At 45.5% G+C, this 10938-nt stretch overlaps 1 protein-coding gene across 1 annotated transcript; it reads left to right on the forward strand.

Annotated features, from left to right (window-relative positions):
* Nucleotides 1-5727: 5727 nt before the first annotated feature.
* On the forward strand, nt 5728-6213 carry LOC118633440 (60S ribosomal protein L21-like). Its single transcript, XM_036267352.1, has one exon. It carries the CDS (start codon nt 5731-5733, stop codon nt 6211-6213), a length of 483 nt encoding a protein of 160 aa, XP_036123245.1. The 5' UTR covers nt 5728-5730.
* The last annotated feature ends 4725 nt before the right edge of the window (nt 6214-10938 follow it).

The raw sequence follows: 10938 nt of genomic DNA on the forward strand, positions 1-10938 counted from the left end.
CCCATGCACCAAGAGGTCGCCGGTTCGATTCCCGGTCAGGGCACATGCCCAGGTTGTGGGCCAAATCCCCAGTGGGGGACATGCAGGAGGCGGCTGATCGATGTTTCTGTCTCTCATTCTCTCTTCCTCTGCTCTAAAATCAATAAAGGGAAAAAAATTAAAAATAAATAAATAAAATTATTTTCCTAATGGACATAGTGACACTAAGGTCCTTTGTTCTCCCCCCTGAGCATTTGGATTTTAAGACCCAAAGTCAACCCTTAATGGATTTAATTTATTTAAATTATTTGATTATGTCTCCAAATGAAACAGTATCGGAGAGACTACAGCATTCAAGAGACTAGTTTAAAAGGTAGTTGCTGACTTTCCCACCGATAGTCTCCGAGATGTGAGAGCCAAATGTCCTGTAGGTGTGGGCGCAGCCAAGGCCGCATCATCCATCGCCCAGCTTCAGAGGGTTTTGTCTCCAAGAGAAACCCCTCACATACTCTCTTCCTGGCTTGGACCTCACGGGCTTCTCCTCAAAGTGCTCCTCAAATCCCTGCTTGACTCATACATGTATTCTCCCCCATTCCCAGCATCCATACATGAGTGTTCACTCCCTTGGTTTCTTTCTGGCCTGACAAGATGCTTGGTCTCAAGGGAACTGGGGACTAAATCTCCTTTAGTCTCTGGGGGCTGGTCGAACCCCAGCAGAGAACAGGTTGTCTGCCATTTAACCGTACAACCGACTTTGTCTCTTTCACTTAAACATTAATTTTCCTAAAACAACCAAATGTTGTATACTGTCTAAACTCTTTGAATGGAAAGCAATAAAACCCATTGCAAACTGATTTCATGAAAGGCAGGCAAGGAAGGTTCATATAGGCCTCATCCACGGGCTCCAACAAGGTCAGAAGACCAATGTCCCATTTTCCCTCTGCTCACTTTTATGTTGCCTTCATTTACACTGCTTATGCAATGCGGCTCTTTCCAGACCCTCACCCAGAAACTCCATGTCTGCAGCCAACCAGGTGAGCAATCTCAAAGGAAAGTTGATTCTCCTATCCTACCATGGCCCAAACATAATCCAGAGACCATCTCTCATTGGTCTAATCTATGTCACATGACTCTTCTTGGATTGGCCAGGCCTGAGTCACATGCTCATACTTTGAATCCTGGGGTGAAGCCAGTCCTGCCAATCACAAGGCATGGAAGTAGAGGACAGGTGACTCCTCAGAGGACAATCAGGTGCTCCTCCCAGAGGAAAGAGGAAACAATGCTGGACAGGCAACAGCTCTAAGCATCCAGATGAGGTGCCCTGTCTCGGGAGCTGACATAGTCCCTTACCTTTTTACTTTAGTAACAGATCAGTTTTTCCTCTATTGCTGTGAGTCCCACATACCTCACTGTGTGGCATTAATAAGTTTTACACTGCTCATCACTATTGCACGTGCCTTACTATCTTCATTGTGAGCCCTTGAGAGCAGGAACCACGGCTCATTCATTTCTGCATAATTCCTGGCATGTAGTAGGTAACGGGGGAAAGTTTAACATAAAAAAAGGAAGAAACAGATGAACCACGTGTGAAATAAACTTACTTGGGGGACACCATTAAAAAATATGGTCACTCTTTTATGGCCCAAGTGAAAAGTCTCCACCACAAACGGGGACATTTGGAAGCAAACTGAAGAATATACCATATAAGACAGCACAGCCGGGTTCAAAACAAAAAATAAATAAAAAGAAGCAATGGAATCTGGGCCATGTGACCACTTGGTCAGGTGTATGGCAATACGCAAATGACTCTTCTGATGGTGACCCCCTGGACAGGAGTCAGCCCTTCTCCTTTGCTGAACCCCTCTGGGACCTCTAGGACGACTAGCCAGCACAAGGAGAAATCCCTAATGTTGAACTTGGTTCCTAAGCCCTTTAAGCCCTGTTCTAAATCTACTGAGCTAAGAGGCCACAGGCCCAGTGACCTCGCTTCAGCAGCAGTAACATTCAGGATTTGTTTACAAACACATTTCGGAGGGGTTCCATCTCACTCATACATTTGGGACTTTCTTATGAACTCTTACAGGTCTAGTACCTGGTAAGTGTTCAATAATTATCTGTTGACTAAAATAGATAAGCTAACATGATCTGGCATATACAATACTCATTTGACGAATGAATGAATGGGTGTACCAAAAACGCTTATTAAATGAGTGGTTGATGATCCACAGTAGATGATCCATGGATATTTGTCGACTGAGAAAACAATAGAATGAATGAATGAATGAATGAATGAATGAATGAATGAATAGCCTATCAGTCAAGCCTACAGCTATTACTTTTCATCTATGTGTGTGAAACTGCTCTTTAGTTCCTTTAGCTATAATTCTGTCCCAATATACAAACTCTTGAAATTTATGATTTGTTTCTATTTTCTGTTGTTGAATTTTGAAATAGATGCTGTTATCATATGGATTGAATCCCATTTTAAATAGCAGAGAGATTCAAACATCCTTGAGCTCAGCATGTAGAACAAGGAAGGTTTGGCGCTTATGGACTGACTAATCTCTGTTATGACATATCTGCATGACTGAGAGCATCATGCTCCTGGGTTGAGCAGAAGAGGATTGTGCACAAATGACACGTGAGTGGAGCCATCGTGTTCCTGTATATACTCAGTAGATATATGTACTGGCTGGAATAGGTAAATCTAATCCTTTGCCATCATTCATTCCATTTTCCTGAATTCTGTGGTATTTCCAAGGAGTGACTGCTTTTCTTCTGGGTTAAGTAGAAATCTTTGCTTAAGTCAAAACCACTTACTTTAAATACATTCAGCGACATTGGGATCTTTTGCCCTGGGAGTGTTTCTGATGTTTTTCAAAGTCAATGAATTGTCACTTGACCTTAATGGACACTTACAGAACAGTGAATCAAAGATTAAACTGGGTGGAGAAAAAAAAAAAAAGGCTTCATCCAAAATTCACTGATTTATTGCGACAGGTTTGGAAAATCATAACAGTGTCACTTTAGTGAGCACTGATGATTATAGCGGCAAAGTATACAAAATTAAAAAGAATTGGGATTTGATTCTGCTGTTTAGAATTATTTGTGGTCCCTTTTAAGTAGGTTGAGAATATCTGTAAAGAAGTAAGATATCACATTGGAGTCACTCCAGTTAAAATTCAATCAGATGTGAAATTGTTACGATGTCAGAACATTCTTGAAAAGTTAAAAAAAACATCATCAGCTTCTTAGGTGTTTGATTTGCAGTTTGGTGTCAGGAAGACGAAGTAATTGACTAGAGAGCTAAACTCTGGCCTTTTCATTTGGATATTTGGCCATCACGCATCTCTCTTAAAATTTTTCTCATTTATTGGTTTGATATTAAAAACTCAGTGTCACATAGCTGAAATTGACAAGAAGAGAGGTTCACATTCTTAGTCAGGCTTGAGATACAAGGATCTTTTCTTCTTGGGGAAAACTCCATTTTAGCACTCATCCCAATGCGTCCTCCGGGTTGGTTTCGCAGGTCATGAAAGGAGGACTGTTCATTGCTTTTTTTTTCTTTATTGATTTGAAAGAGAGAGGAAGGGAGAGGGAAAGAGAGATAGAAACATTGATGAGAGAGAACATCGATTGACCGCCTCCTGCATGCCCCCACTAGGGATCAGGCACACAACCTGGGCATGTGCCCTGACTGGGAATCGAACTCGAGACTTCCAGGTGCATGGGGTCGACGCTCAACCACTGAGCCACACCGGCTGGGCTGTTCATTGCTTCTTATCTGGAAGGGATAGATTTGGTCTGTGTTAGAACCTAGTTAGAACCAAATCTGAGCATTATCCAGCTGTGTGCTGATGAGGTCTTATTCTTCTGCCGCCGGTTTCACAGCATGTTGAAGTCCAAAATTTTAGAAAAGCGTTAGTTTTCTAGATTCTCCTTCTAGAAAATGGAACCTAACTAAAGAGTTAAAAGACCTGTTATTATGTACTCAAAGAAGTATGGCTGTGTAATAGGTTGTTTGGGAACAAAAGCAATTATTAACACCTCATGCAGATTTCTAAACCCTAATATGCAGATTTAGGCACATGATATTGAAAATTGTAAACAATAAATAAAATAAGACAAAATGAAAATTCCAGTATTTTTCTTCTCTCTCTTGATGAAAAAGCATCTTTCATATTAGTACAGGGGCTTGTGTTCCCCAGAAAGGGCAAATCTTCCTTCTAAATCCAGCATCTAGGTGCTCAGTGGCCCACATAAAATATGAAATAGACAAGACTGACCATTTTATAGGAAAAGACCAGTGAAGAAGAAACAACTTTTCAGAAAAAAAACAATAAGACAAGAGGGGAGAGTAATGGAATACTGTCTTTCTTCAGAGGAAAACTACTTCTCTTATCAGACTCGATCCACTTAAGGTAAGCTTTGTGTGAGAGAGGCCAGGGGAAAAGTGTGGACGTATTTTGGAAAACAGGGAAACACCTTTTAAAAAAGTTTTGTCTTTACTTATAGGTAAATAAAGTATGGTGGTTAAACCTCTGTTATTTAGAGTCAAATTACTGAAGTTCAAACCCTTGCTTAGCCATTATCTGACTATGGGCATGATCATTTATTCATTCATTCACTCTGAGCATTTTCTCTGTGCCAGTCGCTGGAGGTTATATCTTTTTTTCTTTAATCCTCACCTGAGGATATTTTTCCATTTATCTTCAGATAGTGTGGGAGGGAGGAAGAGAGAGAGAAACATCAATGTGAGAGAGACACATCAATTGGTTGCCTCCCGCATCACCCCAACCAGGGCCAGGATGAACCACAACTGAGGTACGTGCCCTTGACCAGAATCAAACTTGAGACTCATTGGTCCGAGGGCTGACGCTCTAACCGATGAGTCAAACTGGCCAGGGCAGGAAGTTACATCTTTGAAGAAGAAAGATAAACCCCTGCCCCCTGAAGCCTATGTTCTAGTGAGGGGGAAAAAAAAACCCAACAAATAAATAAACATGCATGAACATGAAATAAGATAATTTTAGATAAAGATGAAAGAAGAGACTTAAACAACGAATCATTAGCAGGGAGAGCTGGAGCTGCATTACGTTAATATGACCTGGATGAAGCGAGGGTGCCCATGTCAGAGGAACAGCTATTCAGGCAGAGGGAACAGCAAAAGCAAAGGATGCATTCTGATGAGCCTTGCAGGCAGGTCAACTTGTTTAGGCTTCATCTGGTAAACTGGGGAGTCCCTGAAGGATGTTGAGCGGGAGAATGATGTGACCTGCGCTGGGGAAAGAGAACCCTGTCTTTATCAGAGACAACACAGGAGGAGCACCGGACCACGCCCTTTTCAGAGAGCGGGGACCTAAGGACACTGCCATGCAAGGTCAGAATGCACGGTGCATGGTTCAGCATGGACGCTGTGGTTCCCGCTGTGGTGGTGGAATGAGGGCAGAGAGGTCGTGGCTTCAGAGCAGGTCAATTAATGACATAAGGACAAATCTTTGACAGCTCCACTGAATTGGACTTGAATTAGGCTTTCCTGGTGTGGCTGATTCTGGTGGCAGTCATGTTTGGTGACTAGTGGAATAAACCAGAAACTTTCAGAAAAGTCTCTCTCTGCTTTAGGTGAGTCTCATGTAGGAGAGGACAAGGCGGGGGGGGGTGTGGGCACATTTGGGAACCAGGGAAACACCTTTTAAAAATTACTTCCGTCGCTTTTCGGCCGGAACCTCCATCTTCCAGTAATTCACCAAAATGACGAACACAAAGGGAAAGAGGAGAGGCACCCGCGATATGTCCTCTAGGCCTTTTAGAAAACATGGAGTTGTTCCTTTGGCTACATACATGCGAATCTATAAGGAAGGTGATATTGTGGACATAAAGGGAATGGGCACTGTTCAAAAAGGAATGCTCCACAAACGTTACCATGGCAAAACTGGAAGAGTCTACAATGTCACCCAGCATGCAGTGGGCATTGTTGTGAACAAACAAGTCAAGGGCAAGATTCTTGCCAAGAGAATTAATGTGCGTATTGAGCATGTTAAGCATTCTAAGAGCCGAGATAGCTTCCTGAAACATGTGAAAGAAAATGATCAGAAAAAGAAGGAAGCCAAAGAGAAGGGGACCTGGGTTCAGCTGAAGCGGCAGCCTGCTCCACCCAGAGAAGCACATTTTGTGAGAACCAATGGGAAGGAGCCGGAGCTGCTGGAACCCATCCCCTATGGATTCATGGCATGATAAGTGTAAAAAGAAGACCTCTGTACTGATAAAAAATGTTTCTCTTAATTGGGCAGAAGTATGATGTCCCTTCCCCCCAAAAAATAAAGAAAACTTGGTGTCCTAAAAAAAATTACTTCCGTCTTTATTTTTAGATAGGTAAAGTATGATGGTTAAGCCTCTGATACTTAGAGTCAGAGTCCCAGGGTTCTAACTCTTGGGTTTGAACAGTAAACACCGTGGGCACGTAGAAATTGCCACCTCTTTCCTTGTCTCCACACTGTGTGGGTAACACTAGGATTTGCCGCAGGAAGTGGCAAGGCTGGGACAGCAATAATATGAAGAGTTCACACAGTGGCTGGCATCTGGCACACAGTAAGGGCTCAATCAATGTCACCAGCAGTTATGATTACTGTGGAATATCTCAGCACTCACCGGCCTCATGCTTATTGAATTCTGTCGTGCAGACATGGCAGATCATCTTATAATCGCCTTCCACATTTCTCTCCATTTTCTGGGACCCCTGCCTCCTCCCTCCTCAGGCAACTCTTTTGTCTCAGGATTTCACCCAGGACCCAGGGGCAGACATTCCTAGTGTGGAAATAATCGCAGCAGCTACTGTCATGGCAGAGGCTGGAGCGAGGCTTCTGTGCGCTACCCCAATGGTTGGAACACCCCAGTACATTCTGCTTTGCAGGTGAGGAAATCATGGCTCAGAAAGGGAAGTGACCCCAGCGGGTCGCTCAGTCAGAAAGAGCCTGAGCCGGGATTCGGACTTAGGTCTGTTTGACCCTGATATCGCTTAAAACTAAAAAAAAATAAAATAAAATAAAATAAAAAATCAAAGTAACCCTGCGGGCCCCCCCAAAAGCACTCAACCATAAAATTAAAGAGGGCTCTAAGTTAGGCGGTCACTGTGATTAGGCCCAGTGCCAGGAGAGTTTGAGATTTTTCAAGGCACCTCCTTGAATCAGCTCAGTGTCCAAAAGTGTTCTCTCACCTCAAGGGAGCCTCGGTTCCCCCAGGCCAGTGGCTGGTGACAACACAATGTGATGATGTTACTTTGACTGTGGCCATGTGGTCACGAGGAAGCCCCTGACCCCCTTCCGGCCTCTTTGTCCTGTTTAGTGCTCCATGTGGGGGCCCCTTGCAGGCAGCCCGGCTGGTCTTGACTCTGAGGTGAAGGGGTGAACATCTTGGGACTCTTTATTAGTTTATTTCAGAAGATGGAGCCTGTTTGTCCCTGGGGCCCACCCTTCTTTTATGGCCTCCAGCCCTTCTTGACAAATTCTAGCGACTGGAGAGAAAACCGCTTTCTACAGCGGATCATTAAAACACCACCATAAACCCAGGGCCATAAAATATTATTCGCCTGGCATGAAAGGGGGGTCGATTTTCCCAGAATGTCAACCCAGGGCTTGCTTTCTCCCACTGGGAACAGCGGCACAGGGATGAGATCGTTCATAAAGTCTTTATCTTGCACTCTGTTTTGTGAAATAACCCTGTTGGGAGAGCAGCCAAAAATATTGATTTATTGGTTTCACAGACTCAAAAGCATTTTTAATGAGTGGAGTATGGTGATGCCTTGCCAGTGTGTCTGCAGATGACTCAATCTGAGTGCATACACCCAGATGCGCACGCGGTCTGCAAAGGGGAAAGGTGGAGTTCCGCAACCTGGAGGTCTGTGGAAGAAGACCTTTGAAGATGGAGATGGAGAGGGATGGATTTCCCTCCTTCGCACTGTTCATTTCCCTGCCAGATCAATAAGTACCCATCATGGGACTAGTTCTTGCAACTGAGCCTGGCTTTCCAGAGCAGCACCCCTGACTGAAGGGGCAAAGTTGGTTTCCAGTTGGCTCCCCTTAGCCTTTTTTGTCCATGCATGTATTCATTTGGTCATTCAACAAATATTGAGCACCTACTAAGTGCCAGGCACTGGGGCTACAGCTGTGGAAACTCTGTCACGGAGCGTACTACATGCTCCCGGGGTGTAATCTCAGCACCCCCATTACTCACATCCTCAGGTAAGGTCCACAATCCTTCATCTGAAGTCCTTGGGGTCGGATAGGTTTGTCGGACATTTTGGAACTTTTTTGAAAGATAAAATAGGGCATATGTTTATTTCATTTGCAAACAGCCCCCGTGAGGTCTGGGGAAGTACCCAGTAATCCAACACTGTTCATATTTCTTCTGTGAACAGTATGAACATTGACTCCAACTGGGATAAATTAAGACTATAAATGGCCTTGTCATGTGAGGTCTAGTTTTGCCACCAAAGGAGTTTAAAACCTGTTTTCAGAACTGCCTTTTGTAGAAGAGCAGGTATCGAGTGCCTGACCTACCCTAAGTGCTGCATGTCGCTAGGGTTCATTCTCCCCACGTCCCTGATTTTCAAGGTCATCTTTGAATTTTCATGGTATCCCTGCCAGGTAGGTCATTACATTTCTCTTTTTCTTTGCTGTGTGATAGGTCATTATATTTCTCTGTTTTTGTTTGTTTGTTGTTTTGTTATTCTGAGGCACTGAGTGGCTAAATGACTTGTCCAAGTTTTCATAGCTAGAACGTGACAGAGAGGGAATTGGAACTCTAGATGTCAGAGTTCATCCTCTTTTTTAAAAAAATACATTTTTATTGATATTTTAGAGAGAGAGGAAGAAACATTGATCAGCTGCCTCCTGCACACCCTCTACTGGGGATCAAGCCTGAAACCCAGGCATGTGCCCTGACTTGGAATTGAACTGGGACCTCTCAGTCCATGGGATGGCTCTCAATCCACTGAGCCACACCAGCTGGGCTAAGAGTTCAAACTCATAAACATGACCTAACACCACCTGCCACTAGAATAAAGACAGCAAAACAGGGTTGTGTCTACACAAATAAGCCAAGGTAATTGGAAAGAAGAAGAAATTATTAAGATAATTCAGAATATGACAATTCAAAAAAAGGGTTTGTGGTTTGGTAACCAGTATTTCTGGAATGGCTTGCATGAATGGAACAAATGCTCACATGAAGGTCCCTTTCTTTCTTAGGACTAGGATCACGTAAGTGTACTGCCTCCAGGCACTCAGGTGCCAGTGGCTTCAGCACCCTCTGGGGGCTGCATTCTTAGCCCACTCATTTCCTGCCACCTCTCAGTTCCTTCACCCAGGAACTGGAGGTGAGGAATTGATGGGAGGGGCATCATCTGGGGTGCCTGCCCATAGGCACCTGCGCTTCCCCAGCCAGAGAAACCCAGACTGCAGTGGTTGGGCAAAATGGTGGGGAGAGGAACTGGGGGAGGATGGGTTTGGCAGGCAAAGATGCCTCTTGTTTAGACCCTGTCTTCCAGGGGCAGATCTCAGGATAGATTGGAAAACTGGAAAATACCCACAGGATCATTACGTGGTGAAGGCCAGAGAGGGTGAGGGGAAAGTGGATTTAGGAGGTGAAGGAAAGATGTCCCAAGGGGCTCTTTGATAAACTTGGCTACTCCTCCTTAAGGCTGCGTGTGCTCCTGGAGAAAGCAAGCCAGCCCGTGGGAGTTAGGGCATCTCTTGTAGTTCATGGGAACCCCACACTTGACATGTTGGTGCAGCCAGCAGAGGAGGCCAGGCCTGTGGAGGGGTCCAGTCACCCAGACAAGTAAGTACCAGGAAGGGCCTGCCAAGGGTGTTACAGCATCACCAAAACCTCTCCCTGCTCACGCTGAATTGTCAGGGGTGGGATTGGGGTAGGAAAGTAGAAAAACAGATCAGCCACCAGCCCAAGTACCCTGGCTATGGATTTTGCCCTTAAGGTCAAGTGCATGCCACGTGGATGACTGACATTGAGGGGTGTGTGTGTGTGTGTGTGTGTGTCTGTCTGTCTTCCACCAGGAATGTCTGGAGAATGGGGAGGACTGAGAACAAGAACTGAGCTCTGGTGTGAGGTATTGTTTGGGGGCCTGAAGGTGTGGGTCACTCATCCACAAACCCTGCCCCACCTGGGTCCCAACAATCACGGGTGTCTCTGGAAGTGTCTAGAAGTTCCAATGCCGGGAACACGGTTTTGAACTTCGAAGGCTTCTCACCTGAGGGCACTCCCCAAGATCCACCCGGCAAGACCATGAGTCACATCGCGACCAGGGTCCCAGTCAGATGCTCAAGTTTGCACCCAAGTACCCAAATCTACTACCATAAGGGTGTTGCAGGATATGTGTGCCTACCCTATTCTCCAGACGCCCCGCCCCGGGTTTGGGGACCCCCACCCCCCACCCCCCCAGGGGTAAGAATGCAGAGGAGGTCTTCCAAGAAGTTCCGTGACAGGGCAGCAGTCCCGGTGGAAGGGGCCTGGTGGAAGACAAGCCCAAGAGTCCAGCCCGGGAAGTTGGGGTTCAGCCTCCTGCGGGTCCTTGGTTTTGGAAGGAGCGAAGAGAGCGGCAGCAGCAGGCAGGCAGCGGCTGCGGAGTGGACCTCTCTCTTTTAGCAGATGCCTGGGGGATGGGGAGCCCAGAGAAGGGGGCTCGAGCAGGGATTGCATCCCGCCCCCCTGCACCCCAGCCCGTGGTACGGCTTTAAAATCCTGCGGAGTTTGTCATAGGCCGGCCTCACCACGCATGCGCATAGGCAAAGTTGAGTTTTTTTCTTTCTTTTTTTCCCCCTTCTCTCTCTCTTTTCAGCAGCCTTTGGTTCTGCAACTTAAAAAAAATTTTTTTTTTTTTCCTTCTCCAAGAACACCAGGGGAAAGAGGAGTCCGGAGAGAGGGAAGGAGAGAGAGCGGCAGTTGGCC

The sequence above is a fragment of the Molossus molossus genome, unplaced genomic scaffold (genome assembly GCF_014108415.1).
Source record: "Molossus molossus isolate mMolMol1 unplaced genomic scaffold, mMolMol1.p scaffold_m16_p_18, whole genome shotgun sequence".
Taxonomy (NCBI): Eukaryota; Metazoa; Chordata; class Mammalia; order Chiroptera; family Molossidae; genus Molossus; species Molossus molossus.

Coding starts and splice junctions, on each gene's coding strand:
- LOC118633440 (XM_036267352.1), top strand. CDS start 5,731: ATGACGAACACAAAGGGAAAGAGGAGAGGCACCCGCGATATGTCCTCT.